Source organism: Pithys albifrons, chromosome 3, assembly GCF_047495875.1.
Source record: "Pithys albifrons albifrons isolate INPA30051 chromosome 3, PitAlb_v1, whole genome shotgun sequence".
NCBI classification, from domain to species: domain Eukaryota; kingdom Metazoa; phylum Chordata; class Aves; order Passeriformes; family Thamnophilidae; genus Pithys; species Pithys albifrons.
This window is the reverse complement of record NC_092460.1, coordinates 93362437-93388364: the sequence shown is the minus strand read 5'-3', so window position 1 is coordinate 93388364 and position 25928 is coordinate 93362437. Positions and strand designations below refer to the sequence as shown.

Here is a 25928-nt window from a genome sequence, read left to right as displayed (position 1 = left end):
CCTGGGTTTTGTTTCATTTGAGATAAAAGTGATTACTTTCTGATATTTCCACACAGCATAATTCTAAAATTATCTGAAAGCTTAAGCTGATTTGTATGTGTCGTGATTCTTCTCCTCCTTATATGAAAATCAAATCTTATTGGTAGAAATAATTTGGAAATACTGGTACAGTTTAAATGTTACTGAAAGATTGATAACCTGACTAGTTACATTAAAGACATAACAAAACAAATGTTTTTGCAATGATTAATTTTTTTCTTCTCAGGTCAAATATAAAAAAATAATTACAAAACAGATAAATTGTACCATAAACTGTTAGCAAGTTTCTTATTTTTTCTTAGCATGGGCAACTGAACCATTGTCCTAACTAAGGTCTAGATCCTAAGGTCCCAGTGATGTCTGGAGTGTCAGTGAAAGAAAGTAATTGTGGTATAAAGTAGTCAAATCCTGTAAAGGGCCATTGGTCATGTTCCTAAGTATTAGACCTGCCATGGGGTCAAGCTCACCTGATTTCAGACAAGCACCCATCCGAGTGTTTTCTGTAATCATAGGATCATAGAATCATAGAATCGATTGGGTTGCAAAAGACCTCCGAGATCATCAAGTCCAACTCCAGTTGTGCATTCTGGATCCGACCCCCCAGCCAACTCCTAATCCAGCAGCTATTATATATATGCTTATATGGAAATATCCCGCTGAAATATCCCACTGTATGCATGGCAGTTGTTGTGTCTCTTCGGTGGAGAATGGACTCACAACAAATATAGTGGCTTCTCCATGCTTACATTCCTGGTTTTGCCTCATACACTCAGCTGACTAATGCCCTGCAGGCAACTGTCTTGATTTCCTGCCAGTCTCTGCCTTTTCCTTAACTCTTTGACTGGGGCAGAAGTCACCATGTACACTCACAGCAATAAAATGGGGAAGATGCAGGAGAGGTTGGAAGTTAAAATACTCAGTTCTTTCCTTGCATGGTAGAATTAGTATCTTAGAATTCAGAAAATAGTTACTCAAAGAGTAATGACTAATTTACACCTGGGATTATTTAGAAAGATATACATGCTGATATACAGAACAGGCATAGTAAGCATCTGTGTAAGCAACAAATGCATGTGGAAACATGTGGCCACCTGATCCTCTGTAGCCAAAGTAAAGGCTTGGCGAGAGAAGAAGGAAATGTTCTAGCATGACATTGTGGGAGGCACTGCTCACAATTCAGCAAAATCCCTGTTTGATGGCATAATGGCATTGACTCATTTTTTATCTACTGCTAGGAGATATACAGTGGGATAATTATCATTGCTCGCAAAGGAATGAAGGTCGAGAGTTTTGTGCAACCAGCAACCCACTCATTGGCTTCATGAGCGTGTTATGATGAGCGGCACTGATGAGCAGCACTGCTGGTGTAATCTAGTCACTCTCCAGAGTCACTAGTAATAGAGACAGGTCCAGATCTGAATCCTGCTGAGAAGTAGAATATCTTTTCTCTGAATTTTAGAGAAATTGATGTGCCCCTTTGACCTTCAACAACAAAAATAATCTTGGCTGATGTGTCATTGTGAAGTCTATAGCAGGAACATAGGCCAGAGCTCACAAATTTTCTAACTTCTTACACAGAGAAACTTCATTTTGCTAAAAAGATAGTTTGCCTGCTAGTAGATAAGTAAAAAATAAGATTGTTTTCTTTTGTTATGTTCTTCTCCTGACAAACTCTGCTGAAGGAACACAGACATAAAACAAGGCTTACAGTGGAATACCAACTATGGATAAAGCAAACTTCAGGATCTGCCTGACTGTATTCATCTTGGCTATAGCTGTGGTTTTCTGGCTTCTTTAATGAAGAAGTGTGATAAAAATAAACCAAATCTACATTCCTTGTGCATGCATATCTCCATGGACTTCACAGCAGGATTTTGGCCCTCTGTGTGTATACATACTATTAAGTTATGATTCCATTAGCAAATTAAATAACCATGTATTAAAAGGAAGACAAGGGTTAGGGATTGGTTTTTTCCTGTAAAATTTCCAACTTGACCTGGCAAAGTGAATGTTCTGACTCAAGTAAGACAGAATCAAGAGAAACATCAGTTAATAGAAGAAAGATCATGCAGAGCCTACAGAAAAGCACATTGAAAAAGGTCAAATACTTCAAACTTGGACACTGGCAGAGAAAGGTGAGCAAGTCAGGACTGTGAGTTAAAGCTATTTGAAGTGAAGTGTCTAGTAGGAGAATCTGGCCCACAAACACTGAGAAACTCAACCTCCATCTCGTTTCAGTGATCATCATATCAATCATATATCATATCACATCATATATCATATCATATCATATATCATATATCATATGTCATATATCACATCATATAATATCATATCATTATAATATGATTATTTGTTTAAATATGGTGCATTTTGAACCATTAGTTTTGGTCACCAGCAACACTTAATAAGTGGAAAACAAGCCCCCCTAACAAAAGCAATGGCATCTCTATTACCTTCAAAATATCACTACCCACTCTAAATCTGACTCATAGAGCACTTTTTAGGCAATGTTAGTTGTAGTGTGCAGTGGTTAGCTGTATAGGACTCATTCCTGTTCAAAACTAAAGGCATGACTACAGCTGAGGATGTAAGAAAAGGAAATAAGAAAATTATCTCTGGGCAATTACTGAAGAAACCATACCTGACTACAAAAAATGGTGGAACAATGTTGCATTTTTGCAGTACAAATTACTGCACAGATTATAGAGGAAGTAAAAAAAAATAACGTAAGTACAGGCAACCATTATTTGTCTGCATAGGTCATCAATATGCCATCATTTAATAAGAACAACAAAAAAAATCCCAGGAAAATAGTTAGGGAATGCATAATAGAGAGTATTAATCTCATTGATTTATTGAAGGCATTCGTTATTTTCCTCTTGTCATTACAATGCAATCTTTGTTATGTTATCACTGATCATCCATGTACCTGGCCAGCATGAGTTATCGACACCTAACAGAATCGATGGATGTCAGTGCCCTTCTGGGAGTGTGTCCTGTCCTTGCTGCTTCTCTCAGCAATAGTCACTGATTGGATACTGAAGATATTGGAAGTAAACACTTTGGAAGTAATGAATTGGAGGAAGGGGAATACTTAATTTTTATTGATTGAGCAAATTGAATTGCTTTCCTCTTCAGCAGTCTGTTCTAGAATGTCCTATAAAGCCATATTCATCATGGGATGCACACATGTAAGTTAGAATAAATAGTAGAGGAGCTGCAGAAATGATTTAGGTTTTCATCTCCTATTTGTGATGCAGCTCCAACCTAAGTGAATTAGCATGATTGAGAATCATCAACACACAAATGACATTTTTCTCCTCAATGTGTATTCTCAACTTGATTCCTGATAGGGAGAAACCTAATGTCAAATTTTTTGAAATACACTCCTTGGAGTGTGCTTAGGCCTAATCTTTTGGGCAATAGATCCTGGAAATCTAGTCATCTCCTGCAAAAGTCAGTAATGTGACAATATGATACACTGGATTAAAACCTAGCAAAAATGTCCTAATCTTAGACAACAGAATTTAGCTTTTAGTTTGACTTCAAGTTGCATGTTCACAACTAAAAATCCAAGCAGAGTTACCCTAAACATTGTTGCATAATCTGAAAGTCACAGAAAAATTAAAACAAAAAAAAATATTTTCCTGCACAGCCACACCTGGTCCTTTTAAGTTATACCGTGGAGACTTATGAACAGTGAAGATGATGATGTAATTTACTCTTGGCCATAATAAAACTTAGACTCCAAAATTATAATCTCACATTTTTCATGACTATTAGAAAGAAAAGAAAACACCAATCACCATCTGTAGCTGTGAATATTTAGAACTCTGAGTTAGCAAAATCATATCAGGCTTCTTTTAAGCCAAGTAGCTGTGTGCCTAACTGATCTTATTTCCATTTTTATCAGTTTTATCTTTGTGTAACATTGACTTCAGCAGACAGTTGTCTTTACGTGGCAGTCACAAAGGGCAGAATCATACCTATGTGAGTTCAAACCAAGAAAGATGAAAAAATTACAAAGGGTTTTGACAGCTATATTATAAGAAAAAATGATCAGATACAGATGACAGCAAAGCATTTCTAGCCAAGAGAGTTCTAAGGCAAGTTAAGCAATCAATCATCTGCATCACTCACTATTCAGTGAGTCGACATTTAACATCTGAATCAGTCATTACAAAGTAAAGAGAATTAGTAAAGTCTCTAACAAAATGCAAATGAGTGAACCGGAGGACAATAGTCATATTCTAGAACTTGGCAGGAAGCCAGAAGAATTATTTTGACAGGACTGCTTGGGGTGATTTGATTGTTACATTGCAAAGAAAAAAAAAAAAGAACTTCAGTCTTTAGCAGTACCAGTTTTAAAAAGTATTCTGTGATACAAATGTATAGTTATATTTAGTGAGGAAAAGTGTGGAATAAGGAACAAAATGTAGTGCTAGCTCTGATGCTTTGCTACACTGTTACGTGAATCAACTTTTTTTCATGCTGGTGAGAGTTTTGCCAAAAAAAAAGCAAAGAGTACTGGAGCAAAGCTAGCTCAACTGTTGCACAGCTCTTAGTGTTATCTTTGTCTTCTGTGAATATGTTGCCTATTAATGTTATCAGTTATAGAGTATCAACCTGCTTCAAAATCCACCTGGTATAAGTGAACATGAAAAATAGTTTCACACCTGCAGAACTACAAAGCTGCAAGTGCTGAAATTCTGTAAAATCATAATACCACTATTTTGTAGGTCCAAAAAAGCCTTACTTAACATATTCCTTCTTCTTGTTAAAATAAGAGAGGTAAAAGAAAGAAAAATTATTTTAAAAAGAAAATTAGGCAGAAACTTAACTGCAGTTTCTCCTTAATTTTTAACAGCATTTTTTAACAGGGATACTCTCTTACACTCATTCCTAATTTGGAGGGATGGTGAAAAATGGGAGTGATCTTACTGGAACCTAAAAAGTCATAGCAGGTAGCTGCACAGTTAGTCAAATCCTAGACCTCCAGTCATTTGGCAGCTGTTCTGAGAGGAGTCACATAGAATCCCTGACTTGCACATATGGCAGAGGGAGCACAAATATTAGATACCTGTAGCTTGGGCCATCAGCCCTTGGATTCTGATGTATGCACTCTCTTTCTCTTCTCTTCTCTTCTCTTCTCCTGGGTGCTTCAATGGAACTGCACCTGTTCCTAAAACTGCATGTTTGCCTTTGTACTTCTCAAAGTCAGGGCTTGAACCACGTAGGATTTGTCATCACCAGGAATCTTTCTTATTGATGATTTACGAGTGCAGATATGACTTAAAAAGGTACAGATGGTTTGGTTTTAGTCCTGATATGAATGTAGATGGACAGGAATAAAGAAAGAGTGTTTTCATGAGTATTTATAGTAATATGGTCCATATTAAGACAAAAATATTCTTCAGCATTTTCAGAAAAATGTGTATGACTTTGTTAGTATTTGAATAGCTAATATTCTGTGGATGCTTGTACTTAAAAAAATCCTGTCAATGGCAAGTGCAATGACTCTGTGAGGAGTATGAGATCAGCTAGTCATTCTTATTCCTTTTCTCATGACTTACAGATCTGTATAAAATAGTTTTTTTCTGATGGAAGTAAATTTTTTGTTTAGATGTGGTTTTTATCAATTGGTTATCCTCAAGTTTATCCTTGAAAATCTTATTGATTGAACAAAATTGAACTTTGTCCAACAGTTGATGATCTACAAGGATAGAATTTTAACACCTAAAAGCTCATACATATGGGCTTTTCATTGATTTCATTATTGTTTTGACCTTTGTGTACAACTGAATCTCACAGGCAGTTTGGGTACTTGAAATAAAAACATTCAAGGGTCAGGTACATAATGCTTTCTCTGGTTTCTACTTCATAAGCATAAAGTCCTAAAATGATATCTGTACAAGTCAGAATGTAAGTCAGTAGTTCATTTGACCATATCAACAACGAAAGTATTACCTTTTTCTTACAGAAATGTTGGAATCCAACAATATAATCAATTTCAATGGACTAGCTAACAGCTCCAGTTACCATACTTTCCTCTTGGATGAAGAACGTAGTCGGCTGTATGTCGGAGCAAAGGATCACATATTTTCTTTCAACCTGGTTAACATCAAGGAATATCAAAAGGTACATTCATTCATGTTCTGTACAATGTAAATATATACTTTTAATGTTCAGGACATGCTATTATTCAGACTATGTTGTGAACTGTTGGAATTATGTAGTAAGTGTTTGGATGTCAGGAGTACTATTACAATGAAAATATTTGCTGACTCTATGAAGAAAAATTTATAATGAGCCTATGACCTTTGACTGTATAATCTGCAATGTTTTGTTTTTCTGACTACAAAAAAACTAAATGATAAGTGAATACTCCAACTATTTCCCAAACAAGGCATACTTTCATATGTACTGCTAAAAAATCCAAACATCTATTATGACAGTTTACACAGAAAGGCCTTATTGCTCTGTATTTGTTAGCAGATAAAAGAAGATGTTTAGGAGTCCAAGTGTTGATTTTTCTTCTTTAACCTAGAACTCGCAGGCCCTCTGCTTCTGCTGTTTTCAAACCAAAATAGTTTCAGTATTAATAAAGAGGAATAGGTCAATAAAATACTGCCATTCTTGATGAAGAGTGTAGTTTTCCAGTAAAAGTTGGTGACTCATTAAAAGCTGACAAGTGGTTTATTGTCATTCTTCTGTTGGAGTCTACATAAATAACTTATTTTTTATTTATTTTAGTAAGACAAAATACCAAGAAGGTAAACAAGTGGATGGAGATTTGATTAATTATATTAAGTATTTTGATGGCCTATTTTAAAATCCAGAGAGTGCCCTTTTATGAGAGATATATTGCTTCAATACCCAGGAATTTTTTTTTTCTTGGTGTTCCTGACCTTTTGGCCGTTTGACTATTAGCTTCCTAAGATGATAGCAATAAATGCCTTGTGTTTTCTGTTCAGAGGGAAGACAGGCTATTCATTTGTATTCTCTAAGGATAAAAGGATAAAAGGAAAACTGAGTATTTTCCTTATTCTCTTTAGAGCAGCTATAAAGGAAACTAGCTATTTATTTGAATTCTCTGAGGGATCAATAGCTTAATGTGCAAAACATCTGGAATAATTAAAGGAAAGAAGGTGTTTCCATTGCAGAAAACAGCTCTGTAGAATGGGAGGAATTGTATCCTGCATACTCACATATTCAAATACCTTTAGAACACTCTTTGAGTTTATAAACAAGTATTAATATACTAAATAAGGAATTGCTGTCGTAACATGGAAAAGTATGTTAGCAACAGACTTAGAGAAAAGACATGTAATTTAGACTTTAGATTTAAGAATAGGCAAAAGGCCTAAAGGATTTGGAGATCTGTTTGTTATAGACAAGAGAGTTATGTAAGAAACTTCAATCAATATTACAATGCAGCCAGTGCTTTTGAACTCAAACTTCACCAGTTGTTTTTTCTGCCATGTGATAAAACCCCTCAGGTTTCTGTTAAATGCTGATGTCAACATCAAAAGTCAAAAAGCCAAACTTTTCAATTCATTAAAATCACTTCAATTTAGCTGTCTTTTAAACCAAATTTGAGGAAAATATTGTCCTGTGAGACTAAAGAAACAGAACATCTAGACTGTTGGTTTGAAAAATATTGAAATTTTTGCCCAAAACTTGAACTGAACTTGAACCAGTCCTTTTGGGAGATCTGAGAAGTTTGGTTAATGTTTTTCAATGGAGTAAATTTAAATTTTCACATGTTTGTGCACGTTTTAAGCTGAAAATAGCAACAGGAAATAGTGGGAATCCTTTGAGAGAGAATGTGCTCATAAAATTTTCAGCCTTCTTTTAGACTTAACATTCAATTGCTGTTTGAATGTCATTCAGTTTTAAGAAAATTTTGAAGTTAAAAATGTTGCCAACTGTATTTTCAAATGTCATATATAACATTTTCTTTGACCTTTTCTGTCATCCCTATTCATATTTCCCTTTTTTTTTGTTAATAATTTGCCTTTTGCTTTCTTTTAACAAACTATATTGAACACCAAGACTGTAATCCAGACTTATGGCCATTCATATTGCATTATCTGAGGCTCCCAAATGAATAGCCTGGCATTTTATTGGAAGATCATGTTTTATTCTATATGTAATTCTTAAAAGCTTTTCAAAAAACCATGAATAATTGACTGTGAGGGTCTCTGGATTTTCTCTCTATGAGCTGAGATCCACTTTCTGCTAAGCAAACACTACACCAAACCTTAGGTTTTTGGATTAGTTTTGTTAGAGTAGCTCTATAGGAACAGCATAAACATTTCTATTTTGATGCTATGATATTTTTCAAGTGCCATGGCTTCTTTTTATTATTTGATTAACTAAACCTAGAAAAAGAGTGAACTAGTAGATACACTGAGAGGCAAAGAGATCATTTCTGATGCTGTACCTCTAATGTGTGACTGTATTTCACACAGATACCACCTTTTGTTAGTGAGTATCTGCAATTTTTTGCTCTCATCTCCATTCCATTACATGAGATTTAAAACACTAAAAGAACACTCACTTGATGAAGAGTAAACCCTCATATCATTAGTGTTTGAGATTCACAACTATATTTCAAGATTGTTTTTACTGTGACTCTTATCTCAAGATAAGAGTCAACATTTTGTTCTCAACATTTAATTTCTTTGTTATCAAATTTTAAGGAAGAAAAGGAAGTAAGGAAAACAGTGGGGGAAAGAGAAACTGCATAAAGGCACTTTGTACCATTTAGCCTGCAATTTGTGAATATTGAAGCATGAAATAACACAATGTGATTTTTGTTTTGTGTCTTTAGATTGTTTGGCCTGTATCTCATTCCCGAAGGGATGAGTGCAAGTGGGCTGGAAAAGATATTGTGGTAAGTACAAATCTTTTTAGCTTTTTTTTTTCCTTTTATAAAACATTGTAAATATTTTATTATGTCTTATTGTGTTAATTCTTAAAGTATGTTTCCTACTTTGTAAGATCACGCATCTAATTGTGACTTCAGTCTTGAATTTTCTCAGTCCTCGTATTCAACATAATGAAATTCTGTCTTCATGACCAAAGGTTTACATTTATAAAGGGAAATCATATAACCAAAATAGAATTTATCTACCAAAAAAAAAAAAGTCAATAAGAAAGGGAAGAGAGAAGAAATATCGGAATCAGAAATATTAACCCTTGGATACTCATCTCCTGTAGTCAGGTACATAATATTTTGACCTATTTTTGCCCTGCTCCACGTTCCAGTCCTACAGTGAGCTCCAAGAAGTGCTTTCTCTTTGTAGCATCTCTCTGGAGTCAGTGAGTTCCCCTGAGCTCTTTCCTGCATGGAGTTCATAGCAATATTGAGGTCAAAGTGGTTTTAGCATTCTGCATTAGTTTTGATGCCTCAGGAAAGACCCTGTTACACCAGGCATCAATTTCTGTGCATTTTCCCTCATTCCTGTGTACATTGTATTCCCTGTATTTATGAGGTAGTAGAGACATAGCCAGTAGCCTTCAAATAGCAATCATTCCACATTGATAATAACTTCTATATAGGAACAGTATGGGAAATAGGAAGAAAGGGCTGAAGAAGCGGGAAACAGATAAAAAATACAGGCATGCAATAAGCCAAACAAATACTTGCATAGCAAAGCCAAATGGGAAATCATTGTGGTTGCCAAGGTATAAGTGAGAGTGGAACATGTCCCTGTGTGTATATGCTATTGGCCTGATTTTCAGAGATGATTCTGTAAAATATTCATAATGCCAACCATATGCCTCTAGAGAGCTCCATTTGAATAATTTCCTAGGTTATAATAAAAATAGTTACATCAGTCTTTACCTAGGCCATAGAGGACTGTTGTCTTCATTACAAAGCCATTTGGGAACAGTAGAGGTGGATTAGGTAAAAACTAAGAAATATGGGCTAAGCTATATATGTGAAGGAACAGCTGAAGTGCCAGATACTTAGGCTATCTCATTACATAGAAATAATACTTTTAATTTTATCCATGTTCATGTTCACAAGTTATTTTCAGTATTACTTTGCAAGGTGAAGCCTAGAATATCTAATATTCAAGGTTAAAAAAAAAGGCTAGTGTTAAGTATGTGAGCAAATTAACTAACCTTGCTGCTTGATCTTGTAGGAGGTATTATGATATTACATTAAGTAGATGATTTTAGTAGTTGGAGTAAAAATTTAGAAAATTAATAGGAGATTCAATGCCTAAAAGTAAAACATCCTTTTTTGGTTTTAATAATTATTTTCAGAAATTCACAGTAGTAAGAAAGAGTATGCTTTATACATTGCACCAGAATGATTCTAGTGTAGTTCTTGAAAATTGTAGAGGCACATATTCTGGAGTAAGCTGGGAAGTTCAAGTCCCCATCCTCTGACTGTGGTAAGCTTGAGAGGACTATTTATACTGTAACTTCTATTCACTTTGATTCTTTTGCTTCATATGATATTAGGACAGCTACACCTGCTGATCATGAGTAGAACATGAAGCACCTATCACACTGCAGTGCAGTGTGTGACCCTGGCACATGAGCTGACTGCTGTGATCCTGTGCATTAGGAGCAGCACTGCCAGGAGCTGGTGGCAAAGCATGAGGCAAAACAGGAGCACAGAGCTCAGCACACAGTGCAGCCCAAACTGAGAGGAACAGTAGCACAGCAAAATTTTGACAGAATCTGCTAATGTGTTCAGAAACATTTTTCATATGTGGGGTTTTTGGGGCTGGATTCTCTTGCTTTTTTTGTTTTTTTTTCTTTCTAATTTTAAAGATCTTTACAAGAGTAGGTAAGAAATAAAATTAAAATAAAATAAAACAAGTGCATAGGCCACGTGTAATGTGGGCTCAGTTTTAGTACGCAACTGGAAAGTTGGAGTATATATCTTGGTGTGTTCAGAACATTGTCTTTAAATATTTACAGCTACCTGTTCTTGCCATAGAACAGTGCATTATAAGCAACATATTTAATGCAAGGGCTTTAACTGTAATTACAAACAAAGATTACAGCTCATTTAACAAACTTATTATTCCTCCCTTATTTATTCCTTAAAGCCATTGTCAGTGCCTTGGGAGTGTGAAATATAAAGGTCATAAAAATAACTCAACAGACTCTCATTAGAAGACAGGGGAGAAATAGAGGACAAAAAAAATGACATATAAACCATACTTGATTTAGTACTGCTTTCAACATGTACCACTTCTAAGATATTATATGCTTTTCACTTGTGATGGTTCAGAACTTTCTACATGACAGTCTATGCTTCTACGTCGAGGTCTTTAAAAAACCCAAACCAACACCTTCTTTTAATTATTGATCTCCAGGGTAAGTCGGTGCTGAAAATGCAAGTCCCCACTAATGGGCCAGGTGCACTGCAGCAGCTGCAGCACAAGTGTAACCCTGGCTCTGCCCCACTGCTAACCTCAGCAATGACCTCAGAGATTTCCTCTCATAATTGTAAGGGGTAATTTACCCTCGTTTTCACTCCTTCTGTGAGATTCCTTATCCTGATGCTGTCAGTCATGCCAGTCTAGGCACAGCAGGTTTGTGGCTCAGGACAGTCCACGCGGGATTTGAGGAGAGCAGCCAACAGGGCCTATTCTGGCTCTCCTGCTACCCCTTTGTTACTTAAGCAGTAATTTTCATTTCTGTTTCCTAAAGGGCTTAGTATATATTAATTACTTAAGCTTTACTCACTGTATGATAGAATCATAGAATCAACTTGCTTTGGATCGTTTTTCCATATGAGGAAGCTGAAAAGAGATTCAGAAAGACTCCCCATGGCTATGCAATACCTACTTACAGCAGGACTTCTCTGATAGAGATTAACTGCTACACTGTCCCACAAAATATAGATTTTTTCCAATAAAATTGTAATTACTCTCCCATGTAAGTACTTAGTATTTCCATTTCCTCAGTAGAGTATCACAAGCACCAAAGTAACATTGTTCATGAAAAATTGAAGACTATAAATAATAAATAAGATATTTGCTTACGTAATTCAACTAAATGAGCAATTCTGTGAGGATTTCTTGCTATTCTGGGCTTCAGTGTTTTATTTGGTCTCTTCTGGTTTCTGTAAGTCCTGTGAATATTTCTCATGATTCCTAGCCAGACCTTGGTAATGATCAAAGAAGAAAAAGTCTCTACAGAATAATTCTCAGCTTTTGTACTAAACTTACAGAACAGTCATGCTGCTAGTCATATTCCTCACTAGTGAGCCTCAATATATTTGTTTAAAAATCTGAAAATCACCTGGGACCCTGCAAAAACACATGACAACCTCTGCATTATATGTGGGTTAAATAATAGGTAACTGAAAGGAAAAAAAAGTTGCCACAATTCCACTCTGACATTCCTGAGATATCATAAACCAGCACAGCAAAGCTTGGGTGATATACAAAAGCTTCCAGAAACACCCTTAGTTTTGCAGGTAGGGATAGGGCAGGAATAAGTTCCTGACTGGAAACCTCACTTATCCTTAAACTATTCATTTACCATTGTTTTAAAAATTTGGGCTGCTATTTAGTTGATACATCTCTGCACTAGATTTGGCTGAGACACCATAATAGTGGTTCATATGTTACACCATCAGAAAAACCCCTATTAAAGGATACAATAGATTTCTCCGACTTGAAACCTTAAAAGATGTGTTTCTGAAAGGCACCTTAGGATGTTCTTTTTAAGTGTGATTTGACTGTAATTTATTTAGCCACTTTTAAAGATTCCAGCTCAAAATAAATTGTTGAAATGGTCCCTTCTGGCCTTGACTCGTATAAGTCTTTAAAATTTCAGTTGGTACTTAACAAAGTGACATAGGACAAGCTGCATGATGACAGACATTTATACACATTTTGTGTGCTGTATGATATTGGTTTGTCCCTGGACGTTTCTGGCAAGAAATATAAATTGAAGTCCAAACAGACACAGAGAATATCAAGTATTTGGTACCAACAGCCTTCTATATATGCTCTCACATGAACATACACAGTTGCAAACGTACAGGTGTATACAGAGTTACACTTCTGTGTACACAACTAAAGTGTGTCAGCAAAACTGTGTGTGGGTAAGCACTGATTGTATTCTCATTTATAGGAGATAGACATCTTCTAGGTCTATTTAATTGTCATTAAATTTTACCTAGTTATTAACTCTTACCTGAATTCAACTGTGATTGATTTTTTTATACTTGATAGTCCTCTTGATGGTAATTTGGAATCACTTTAGATCAGAGACCTATTTCCAGTGAAGAAGAAGCAAGACTTTTTACACTATACATGATATACCCATATTCTGTGCATGCCTCTTTGCATTCACGTGTGGCTGGCACCTCACTACTGAGTGTATTGTTCATGCAGGGAGAATCACATGGCTGGAATTTAATTCACCATCTCATTTGTTATGATAATACTTAAAGCCAAAATGTTCATATGCCTTCTTAGTTTATGCTTCCTTTAAAGTTTTCCAGACCCTTCCTAATTTATAAGAAGGGAGGGAATGGACGTATAGGTTTGTGGATCCATCAGTGTGTAATGATTTAATTTGGAAAGAAAGAAGAAAAAATGACAGAAACAGAAAAGAAAAAGTGGTGTGTAACTCAACAAGTGTCCCTCAGCCATATCCGGTGATACTTTGGGAAAACAAAGTTGGCAATAAATGAGCACTATTCCCTTGAACTCATTTTATTACTCTTGTTGCCTCAGGGAAAATAGAAGAACATGGAGGCAGAAAGTAAAAGTAACTCTTTTCATCTGTTATTGTAAACAAAGATCTGAAGAGAGAATCTGAAAATTAGATATACAATGCTGGCTGGACCTAAAAAGCCTGTTTCTAAATTCATCTGACAGGCACAATTTTTCTAGTCAAATTGCCTCTGGCCCTTTGGGTGTGCCAAAGAGAAGTTCATTACTTTCTGTCAGAGTTCTCCCACTGGAGGACATCAACAGCCAGATTTCCAGCTTTTCTACAACCAGCCTTTGTTGCCATCCCTATTTTCTTTCTGGCTTCCTTTGTCCAGTATGACAGTGAAGTTCTCTAACAGAGCCTAAAGACCCAGGACCGCCATCCAGCCTGGGGAAAAGGAAAAGGTGAATGTCTTCTGGCAGCAGGAAGGGTTAAAAAGAGTAAAAATTCAAAGCAACAGACCTCCTGTGAAGTTAGGGAGGGAATTTACTCTGAGTATGACTTACTACAAGAAGAAATGTGGACACAAGGTGGATACAATTTTTTTAATATGGACACTAAAGCATTTCTTACGATTTGGGAAATGAGAAGGTGATACATTTTGTAAGTCGTGTGATGCTTTAATACAGCTGCTTCATGAGACTTCTTTTCATAGACTGCAAACAAGAGAGAGAAACAGATAGGGAGGGGAAAAAACCCTCAAAACCTACAACCACTTCACTCAGAGGTGAACTGGGCTTGGTAAAAAAGGAATTGAGGACACTGGACTCTTTCAAAGTCCTGTGGGGCTAACAGACGTTTCCCCCACAAAAATTCTGTTTGAGCCAGCTCCAGTTCTTGGATGGAACCCCACAACATACCCACCAGCATAAAGCCTCATTTATGGCTTATTTCAGATGTTGATCCTACAGCTTGTGTTCATTTAGGCATTTGCATATATTTCTTTCTATATACTGACCAAGGCAAATCAGTTACTGTAAGGTAATAACTTTTACAGAGGAAGAATTAGGTTGGCAGTTGTTCAGATTTTCATATTTTACCCATTTATGTGTCATGGGAAGTCATTTAAGTCTTTCAGTATGGGGAACAAATTGATATAGATCAAGGAGAAAGCTAATTTTCCAATTTTGGGCTTATTTTTCTGTTTATAGGTGTGACTATAGAAATTTGCTTCTGAAGGAAATTTAATATTCAGCACATTTAATACAGGCTTGCAGAAATGTTCTCTTTGTTACTTTGGAAATACAAATCCACAGAGTTAGAAAAGGAAAAGCAAAGGAGAAATGAAGGAAAAATAATTCCTAAAATTATGGAATTTAATTTTCTATTAATACGTGTTCCTCATGAGCCCTCATTTCGCCTTGGCAAAGTCTCAGAATTATTTACAGCTGAGTTTGAAGCTATTGCTATTTCAAAATGTTGTTGGGTAATTCCATGTTATGATTTACTGCACCCTAAGATAGAGTAAATTTATTCTTCATACATTTCTTTCCAGAAAAACACATTAACTGGATGACTGGTAGAAATGATCGATATGTTTAGTCCTTGTTTTCTTTCAGGCCTTCAGTCTGAATTTCATGAAGTCAAAGAAAAGCCTTTCTTTTTGTGCCAGTCTATTTTTTTTCTAACTTCATATTCTTTCCATTTTAGCAAACAGGCTGGATTTTTTTGTATTGCTGTCTTTTGTTTTGTTTTGGGGGGCGGGTTTGTGTTTTTTGGTTGGTTGGTTTTTGGGGGGAGGTTTTTTTTTTGTTTGTGGGTTTTTTTGTTTGGTTTGTTTGGTTTTTTTTCTTTTGTTGGTTTTGGGATGTTGTCTTGGTTTGAGGGGAAAACCCAAAATGTTTACCCACAAGCGGGGGGAGGGGTCCTTCTCCACAATAATCATGCCACTCTTTATCAAATTTAAGAAAAGGAATTTTAATACAAGAAGGATAACTGTTCTTAACTGCTATATATAAATAGACTAGTGCAAACCGCTTCCCCAACACCACAAGAGAAAGAAAGAAAAAAACAACAACAAAACCCAGCAGGTTTTCCTCCGGGAGGAAAATTATACTTAGGCGGTGTCAATGTCACAGCCTGGCTGGCTGCGGAGTGAGTTTCTACAGCGAGACAGACGAGTTGTGAGCTCTCAGATGAACTCTGTCTCTTCCCCCTGTGTACCTTGTCCAAGAAGCAGAAAACGCGAGCAGCCAGAAGCAGTCCCGGGGCAGGCAGCAGCAGCGAGCCGACTAGAAGCAGTCCTGGGGACAGGCAGCAGCAGCGAGCTGGCTAGAAAGCAGTTCTGGGGACAGGCAGCAGCAGCGAGCTGGCTAGAAGCAGTACCGGGCAGGCAGCAGCAGCAGCGACCCGGCTAGAAGCAGCACCAGGCAGGCAGCAGCAGCAAGACGGCTTCTCCTCCACCCCCACACACACCCCAACTCCCAGCCGTGTGTCGTCCCCAAGAACAAAAGGAGACAAACCTGCCCCCGCCCAAGTGATCAGCAGTTAACTACTTTTTTTGTTAACTACTGGCATGGGCAGTTAGTGGCAGGGGAGAGAATTTACATAATAATTCCAAACTACAACATTTTCCACCCCTAAATTCTCTTCCATGCCAATACTCTACATCAAACTTAAATTTTCTTTCAAATATTTAAATGTTTACTAATACAGTAATATGAGTTGTTTACCCAGAGATAAGTTCCCTTTGAGGTACACATCGTGTCTCTCCATCTTCCTGCATCACCCACCAGGTGGAACCAGATTCTTGAGCAAAGACAACCCCATGAATGGGTTTGCCTTTGCCTGAGGCAGGGTTAATCCAGACTGTTTTCCCTAGCATACCTCTCAGGTGCATTACGGGGACTTTATCTCCATATCCAGTGTGAAGGGGTTCTGATTGGGCAGGACCGGCTCGATTGACAGAGCCTCTAGTGTTGACTAGCCATGTAGCCTTTGCTAAGTGTTGATCCCAGTGTTTGAAAGTCCCTCCACCCAACGCCTTCAAAGTGGTTTTCAACAGTTCATTACACCTTTCAATTTTCCCGGCAGCTGGTGCATGGTAGGGGATATGATACACCCACTCAATGCCGTGCTCTCTCGCCCAGGTAGCAACTAAGCTGTTCTTGAAATTAGTTCCATTATCTGACTCAATTTGCTCTGGGGTGCCATGTCGCCACAGGACTTGCTTTTCCATGCCTAGGATGGTGTTCCGGGCAGTGGCGTGAGGCACTGGGTGTGTCTCCAGCCACCCTGTGGTTGCTTCCACCATGGTGAGCACATAGCGCTTGCCTTGGTGGGTCTGTGGCACTGTGATGTAGTCAACCTGCCAGGCCTCCCCGTACTTATACTTATCCCAGTGTCCACCATACCACAGGGGCTTCACTCTCTTAGCCTGCTTAATGGCAGCACATGTCTCGCAGTCATGGATAACCTGAGAGATAATGTCCATGGTTAAATCCACCCCTCGGTCTCGTGCCCATTTATAAGTGGCATCTCTGCCCTGATGGCCCGAGGCATCATGGGCCCATCGAGCCAAGAACAGCTCTCCCTTGTGCTGCCAGTCCAGATCTGTCTGTGATACTTTCACTTGCGCAGCTCGGTCTGCCTGTTGGTTGTTGAGATGTTCCTCATTGGCCCGATTTTTGGGCACGTGTGCGTCTACGTGGCGGACTCTCACAATCAGCTTCTCTACTCGGGTGGCAATATCTTGCCATATATCGGCAGCCCAGATGGGTTTCCCTCTGTGTTTCCAATTGGTTTTCTTCCATCGGTCTAACCATCCCCAGAGAGCATTGGCCACCATCCATGAGTCGGTGTAGAGGTAAAGCTTTGGCCATTTCTCTCGTTCAGCAATGTCCAGGGCCAACTGCACGGCTTTAAGCTCTGCAAACTGACTCGACCCACCTTCTCCTTCAGTAGCTTCTGCAACTTGTCGAGTGGGACTCCATACAGCTGCTTTCCATTTGCAATTAGTCCCTACAATGCGACAGGAGCCATCGGTGAAGAGGGCATAGTGTATTTCCTCTTTTGGCAATTGATTGTATGGTGGAGCTTCTTCCGCACGTGCCACCTGCTCTTCCTCTTCATCTGCTAGACCAAAATTTTCACCTTCAGGCCAGTTCGTGATGATTTTCAGGATCCCAGGGCGATTTGATTTTCCCATATGGGCGTGCTGCGTAATCAGGACAAACCACTTGCTCCAGGTAGCATCACTGGCGTGATGTGCAAAGGCAGCCTGTCCTGACAACATCCACTTCAGCACTGGTAGTCGAGGTGCCAGAAAGAGCTGTGCTTCCGTGCCAATCACCTCTGAGGCGGCTTGAACTCCTTCATAGGCGGCTAGGATCTCTTTCTCTGTTGGGGTATGGTTGGCTTAGGATCCTCTGTAGCCTTGGCTCCAGAATCCAAGTGGTCGGCCTTGAGTCTCACCAGGCACCTTCTGCCAAAGGCTCCAAGACAGGCCATTATTCCCCGCAGCGGAGTACTGCATGTTCTGTATGTCTGGTCCTGTCCTGACTGGTCCAAGGGCTACAGCCTGAGCAATCTCATGCTTAATCTGGTCAAAGGCTTGTTGCTGCTCAGGGCCCCAGTGGAAATCATTCTTCTTACGGGTTACCAAGTAGAGAGGGCTTACAATCTGACTGTATGCTGGGATATGCATCCTCCAGAACCCTATGGCACCCAGGAAGGCTTGTGTTTCCTTTTTACTGGTAGGTGGGGACATTGCTGTGATCTTATTGATGACTTCTGTTGGAATCTGACGGCGTCCATCCTGCCACTTCATTCCCAGGAACTGGATCTCTTGGGCTGGTCCCTTAACCTTACTCCGCTTGATGGCAAAGCCAGCTCCCAAAAGGATCTGGATGATTTTCTCTCCTTTCTGAAAAACCTCTTCTGCTGTGTCCCCCCACACAATGATGTCATCAATGTATTGCAGGTGTTCTGGAGCCTCACCCTTCTCCAGTGCAGTCTGGATCAGTCCATGACAGATGGTGGGACTGTGTTTCCACCCCTGGGGTAATCGGTTCCAGGTGTACTGCACGCCCCTCCAGGTAAAAGCAAACTGTGGCCTGCACTCTGGTGCCAGAGGAATGGAGAAGAACGCATTAGCAATGTCAATCGTGGCATACCACTTTGCTGCCTTGGACTCCAGTTCATACTGGAGCTCCAGCATGTCCGGCACAGCGGCACTCAGCGGTGGGGTAACTTCATTCAAGCCACGATAGTCCACAGTCAGTCTCCATTCTCCATCAGACTTACGCACAGGCCAGATGGGGCTGTTGAAGGGTGAGTGGGTTTTGCTGACCACCCCTTGGCTCTCCAGTTCACGGATCATCTTATGGACGGGAACCACAGCATCGCGGTTTGTTCGGAATTGCCGACGGTGCACTGTTGTGGTGGCGATTGGCACCTGCTGCTCCTCAACTTTCAACAGTCCGACAGCAGAAGGACTTTCTGAGAGACCTGGCAATGAGCTCAATTGTTCAATCCCTTCTCTCTCTACAGTGGCTATTCCAAAAGCCCATCTATGCCCCTTTGGGTCCTTAAAATATTCATTCCTGAGATAGTCAATGCCCAGGATACATGGGGCGGCTGGACCAGTCACAATGGGGTGTTTCTGCCAGTCTCTCCCTGTCAAACTCACTTCAGCTTCTAGCACAGTCAACTCTTGAGATCCCCCTGTCACCCCAGAAATAGAAATAGTTTCTGAGCCCACATGCCCTGATGGCATAAATGTGCATTGAGCGCCGGTATCAACCAAAGCCTTATACCTTTGTGGGTCTGATGTGCCAGGCCATCGAATCCACACAGTCCAATAGACACGGTTGTCCCGTGCCTCTACTTGGCTAGAGGCAGGGCCCCTCTAACACTGATCCTGGTCATAGCGGTCAGAACCTTTTCTCGATGAGTACACCTGGGAGGTGCCCTCCTGTGGGTCAAATTCTTGCCCATGGGAAACTGGGACTGCACTTACTCTCACTGACCTTCTTCCATTCTCCTTCAGTTCTTGTACTCGGGCTGCAAGGGCACGGGTGGGTTTCCCATCCCACCGTCCCATGTCTTCTCCATGTTTGGCCAGGAAGTACCACATCTCTGTTCGTGAGGTCTGTCCACTTCCTCTGGTTGGGGGGCATCTGGCTCTGACTTCCGAGGTTCTCATTCACACTGGTGCCACTTGGAGACTTTCCCTAGTTTCCTCTCTAATCGCTTTTACCTCTGCAGGCAGCGTCTTGAGACTCTCAGCCAATGTCTCTACAGCAGAAATACAGGCCTGCATTGGGCTGTGGGTCATGCCTTCATATATCCGTAGCTTATTTGCTACAGCGCCCACTGTTTCTTGGTTCTCTTCCCTATAAATGGATGCCAGGAAATCAGCGTATTCAGCTGGCCCCGAGTGTGAAAGGTTCCACGACATATGTGGTGTGCATCTGACCTTGTCAGGGTCATTATTAGTTTGCCCACCCTTTCCAAAAAGCACTTCCATCATTGCCATCTCCCTCAGACGTAAAATTCCTTCTTCCATCGTCTTCCAAGTCTTCTTAATGTGATGTTCCTGCAGGATTTCTCTATAAACAAACTTCTCTCTTACACTCATTAGAAGTCGTGCCCAGAGTGAAAGGGGCTTTGATTCCCTCACAAACACCTGTTCAATAGCCACATCCTGGGCCAGAGCCCCCAAAACCCTGGCTTCAGCACCATCCAGTTGTAGGGTTTCACCCATAAGGTCCCAAACTCGCATCAGCCAGGTCAGGATGGGCTCGCCCGGGTGTCGAGCAATGTCTTTCCGCAAACCATGGAGGTTATCAAATGACAATGCCTCAGTGATGATCTCAGGCTCTGGGTCTGCTTGCTGTGAAGGTGCTGCAGCCCCCTCATCATCCGCTGTACGGGCTGGTTTGGTCTTATATTTCCTTTTCTGGATAGGGGCTACTTCCATAAGCTTGGACTGTCCTCCTGGTTTAGCCTCGTCCTGCGTCACTGTAACATCAGAGGTTTTACCCTCTTCCCCTTTTTTAGCCCCATCCTGTGTCACTGTAACGTCAGGGGTTTTACCCTCTTCTCCCTCTTCACTGTAACGTCAGGGGTTTTATTCTCTTCCTTTTCCCCCTTCACTGGGCTAGTCTTCTGAATGTGTTCTCAAAAAACCCTGGCCCTACCTTCAAACATACTGTAAGCCGCAGGGATACAACCTTGCAGAAAAACCATAAAGAGCAAGATATCTCTGGCATCCAGGGAGAATTTAAACATCTCAAAAGCCGTTGTAGCAGACTTGAAGGGGGAATGGACAAAGGGTTGGGAGAAAAAGTTCCCCTTTGTTCCTTCCCAAGGGTCAGTACTATTATTACTAAATCCCCAGAGGTAGCAGCTTAGGTTACAGCAGGAAAACAGCCTTGACAACACCACCCAAATGACACCCACAGGCATTGAATTCATAGCACCATAAATCCAGAGTAAGAACTCAATAATGATTGCAGCTATTTGAGTTCTACTCATTGATTTGTTGATAAGACTTAAACCTGCCGCTCCTTTTGGCATAAATTTATACCAACAAAAAGCCAATATATTATACAGGATGGTCCTGATGAACCCTAAACTCAATACCCACATGGTGCCACAAGAACAGTTATCCTTCTTTGTTTACAAGCCCCACTTGGGCGCCAAAAATATGTCTCGGTTTGAGGGGAAAACCCAAAATGTTTACCCACAAGCGGGGGAGGGGGCCTTCTCCACAATAATCACGCCACTCTTTATCAAATTTAAGAAAAGGAATTTTAATACAAGAAGGATAACTGTTCTTAACTGCTATATATAAACAGACTAGTGAAACCGCTTCCCCAACACCACAAGAGAAAGAAAAAGAAACAACAAAACCCAGCAGGTTTTCCTCCAGGAGGAAAATTATACTTAGGCAGTGTCAATGTCACAGCCTGGCTGGCTGTGGAGTGAGTTTCTACAGCGAGACAGACGAGTTATGAGCTCTCAGATGAACTCTGTCTCTTCCCCCTGTGTACCTTGTCCAAGAAGCAGAAAACGCGAGCAGCCAGAAGCAGTCCCGGGGCAGGCAGCAGCAGTGAGCCGACTAGAAGCAGTTCCGGGGACAGACAGCAGCAGCGAGCCAGCTAGAAAGCAGTCCTGGGGTCAGGCAGCAGCAGCGAGCTGGCTAGAAGCAGTACCGGGCAGGCAGCAGCAGCAGCGACCCGGCTAGAAGCAGCACCAGGCAGGCAGCAGCAGCAAGACGGCTTCTCCTCCACCCCCACACACACCCCAACTCCCAGCCCTGTGTCATCCCCAAGAACAAAAGGAGACAAACCTGCCCCTGCCCAAGTGATCAGCAGTTAACTACTTTTTTTGTTAGTGGCAGGGGAGAGAATTTACATAATAATTCCAAACTACAACAGGTGTATGGTTGTTTTTGTGTGTTTTTTCTTTGTTTATTTGTTTGTTCTGGGGGGTTTAGGTTCATTTTTTTTGTCTGCTCTGAAAGATCACATATCACACAGTTACTCTCTACTCAAGATTTGGTCACTATATTACTGTTAAATGAGTCCACAACTAATTTTTTCAGTAGTCTCATTAGTTACATACACCAAAATAGGTCTACTAAATTCCTCCCTGCTGCACACAAGTCTAAAATATTGTCCTTTTTTTTCTTTTGTAGTAACTAAGAAAACTAAAGTTCTTAAAATAACCTAGGAAATAATATGCAATTATTTCCTATGTCAAAACTAATGCTTTGATCATTTTCCACACTTCATCTCAACAGAAGATATTTTAAAAAAAGACCTTTTCAGTGTTGGAAAAGTTTTGTATTCTGAGAATGGTGGAACAAGAAAAGTCAGAACAGTAAATAAAGGGAGAATATATATATTTTCCTCTTGCTTTTGTGTTTTTTTGTTTGTTTGTTCTTTTTCTAATTGAGTTATGTAATCTGTGTTGGATTAAATAATCTATTAATCTCTTTTTCCCTTAGGTAATTCCTTTTTGATTAGCATTTTCCAAAAACTTTAAGTTACTATGCATATATCATGAACATATTAAGAAAAAAAATTCCATCCAACCAACCAAAAGGTAACAACCTGCCCCCCCCCCGCCCCCCCCCCGAACTACTCAACAAACTCACATTTCAACAATTTCACTTTGGTGCCAAATTTTTACTGAGTGGGAATTTTAAGCTTCTGTCACTGAAGGTTTCTCTGTTCAGCATCTCTCTGTGGTGTCAAAACAGTTTAATATCCCCACACAAATTTCCATCAACCCACAGCAAGACACATGTAGCCTCACAGAGTAGCTTGTGGAGTACGTTTATTTACAGGCACACATACTGCTAAGCAACTGTCCCTTACAGATGCCACAGTCTTTTGCTTCCTTTCAACACTTCATGGTTTTATGTTCACTTTCGACACAGAAGTTTTGAATATACTTGTCTTAGGTGGCTATGAGTGGAAGTAGTTAGAAGATATTGTTAGAGCCGGTAATACTCTGAATAAAGGCAAGCTGACTGATCCAGAGTCTAAGTGTGTTATGTGCCTGTAACAGGCTTGACAACGCCCGTGTCTGAAATACTCCACCCAGTCAGCAGGTGTTCATCCTATTCGGAAAGGTGGAGTGTAATCTGATTTTTCCAGGACACAGGTGATTACTCCACCCAGATGTAAGAGATAGATGAGAAACACTCTTTAGATCTAGGCTGTGGTTGCAACTCAAATTGCTGCTGGGCTTGGTGAGACTACCTGAACTGAAACTGAACACTAGTGCTTATTTCTTTGCTAATAAACACATGCTGATATTGTGGGACAGGTTTACTCCATAGAACAAAACAAATTTTTGTTTTAAAATTATGGTCAGAAAAGAACTGGCTTCTACTTGACCTCAAGGCTTCCCAATATTTTGAGTTATTTATTAAATACTCTTCTGTTCCTCAAATAAATCTATTCTATGCTGTAGGAAGTGCATACTACTGAAAAACCATAACAATTCAAAATAAAGGAAGTCTGTTTGCACTCATGGAAAGGTTTAATGTACAGTCACACTCTGCCTTCAAAACCTGGAAAACGCACTTGTTTGCTGAACTGCATCCACAGACTTGGTTTGTTTTGTTAACTATGCATTAACCAGGTGTACAAAAATATGACACAGTCATTAAACCAGGTATATTGTGCTGCAGCCTTTTCTTGTCATCCCTGTAGCTGTTCACAGGTCTGTAACATTTATTATATACATCTTCTGAATGAAGATTTCAGGACTTGAAACACATCTTGTATTTTGAACATACTGAATGCAGAAAAGGTTGGAGAAATTTTACTTCCTAAGATCACAAGGTCAGATGGTTAGTGCTAACAGCAAAGATTTAGAGGTTTGTTGTGTCTTAAAAGTATGGCTTCTAATGACTTTTTTTAATGGCTTCTGGCCTAAGACTGTTTTCAAGACAGACCCGAAGGAGTATACCACCCAGCTTTGCTTCCTCCTTGCTTAGTCTTAGTGGGAAACTCTGGGCCAAATGATGACATACCAGTAGTGACCTAGATTTGCAAGTGGGTAGGTAGACAGGCAGAGAGACATTTTGTGTTTTGCCCTCACTAACACAAAGGAATAACCAGAGGAGCTTTCCATCTGCTGTGCAAGTGCGCTGACAGTACAACTGTTTGCTAATATGGCTTGCAGTTTTGTGGTTTGAAGGAATCAGGATATATCTGCTTTTTTGCTGGCATTTTTTAATCATCTGCTTTCTTGGCTTCTTTTTTTTTTTTTTTGTCTTGATGCTTTAATCACTTAAATTCATGCAGACATCCCGCAACTTGAGTAAATTATACATTTTAAATAGTCTCAAGAACTCTTGTCATATCAAAACATCAGGCAGATAACAGACAGAACTTAATTGGAAAGATAACTGGAAGTACAGTAAACTGTACTATGCAACCAAAATTGTCTTATCAACCCTCATCAGTCTGAAATTTCTCAGAGAACATCTTGTCAGCAGAGGAAAATCTAGATATGAAACTAATCAATGGTTCCTGTGCAGTGTTGGCAGTAGTCACCATGCCTAAGAGTAGAGTAATTCCTGACATCTCCAGATCACAATACAATATAAAGTCCTGCACATCACGATCGAGCACAAGGGCCAATGAATCTGGGGATCTGTCAGCTTTTTCAAAGCTCTGAGGTGAGAAGACAAGTGCAATTGAAGTTTAGTCCTCCAAATAACATATATTTGTAAGAGGGACTAGGTCCTTTTTTAAACCTAAACATATTCTTGGTTTGCATTGGATTTGTGTGTATCTGATTAAATGCACACTGCTTATATGGCTTTGACAAATGGGAAAGTAACCCCTTCCTTTGGCACAGACTTCTATACTTCAGCTGCTCAACTTTCTTCAGTCAGAGCTGCACACTGACTCTTTTTCAGAGGGTAAGACTTTAAAACCTTGCTCCTGCTAATTGCAAGGTACAGTAATGACAAAACAGGCATGTAAATGATAGTATCGATCCCAACTGCAAGGGGTACACAGTAATAAATCACAGATTGCAAATGTTTTCATGCCAGCTGGCCTCCCCCGCTTTAAAATGTGCACCTGTCTATACAGGTTCATCTGGAAGGTTATCTCATGGAGTACAGGTGCCAGGCAGGATTTCCCCACCCATCAGGGCCTGCACACAGCTCCCAGAACTCAGGGACTTTCCTGTTACTGCCAATATTAACAGAACGGCTTTGCAGCACTGTTACCAAACAGCTTACTCCAATAAAATAAATTTTTAAAAGACCATTGCATTTTAACAGGATCCAAATAATTGGCTTTGTTCCCTGCTTATTCTGGGCCTGTTTAAGCAGACCGTGCTTTTGGACCAACATTTTTCTAAATATTACTGTAATAAAAAGAGGGACACAGCAATAATTTTTAAATAATGTTACTGCATTCTACAAAATCTTGCACCCAAACAGCAAGAGCTGTGAAAGCACACACCATGCAGAACTCGCCCTGAAGAGACTTCCTCACCCATGCTTACTGACATGCTAAAGTCTTTGCCGAGTCTAGCTCAGAATTCATCATCTGTGTACATTGCAATCACACATATATTTATTGCACTAGCACTCCAGAAATATTTTCCTTGAAACAATGCTGCTGCATGCTGACAACGATGCCAATACTGACTGAACTGATGGCAGCTGGCAGTGGCTCACCAACAAGAGAGAGAAG

The 25928-nt window shown here is 39.8% G+C and overlaps 1 protein-coding gene across 1 annotated transcript in view; it reads left to right on the top strand.

The window, feature by feature from the left end:
* Window positions 1-25928, top strand: part of SEMA3A (semaphorin 3A) — a 173968-nt gene that overhangs the window by 41790 nt on the left and 106250 nt on the right. Inside the window, exons 2-3 of the mRNA XM_071552744.1 lie at window positions 6023-6180; window positions 8879-8941. Coding sequence (XP_071408845.1) covers window positions 6023-6180; window positions 8879-8941 — 221 coding nt within the window. The remainder of the gene's footprint in view (window positions 1-6022; window positions 6181-8878; window positions 8942-25928) is intronic.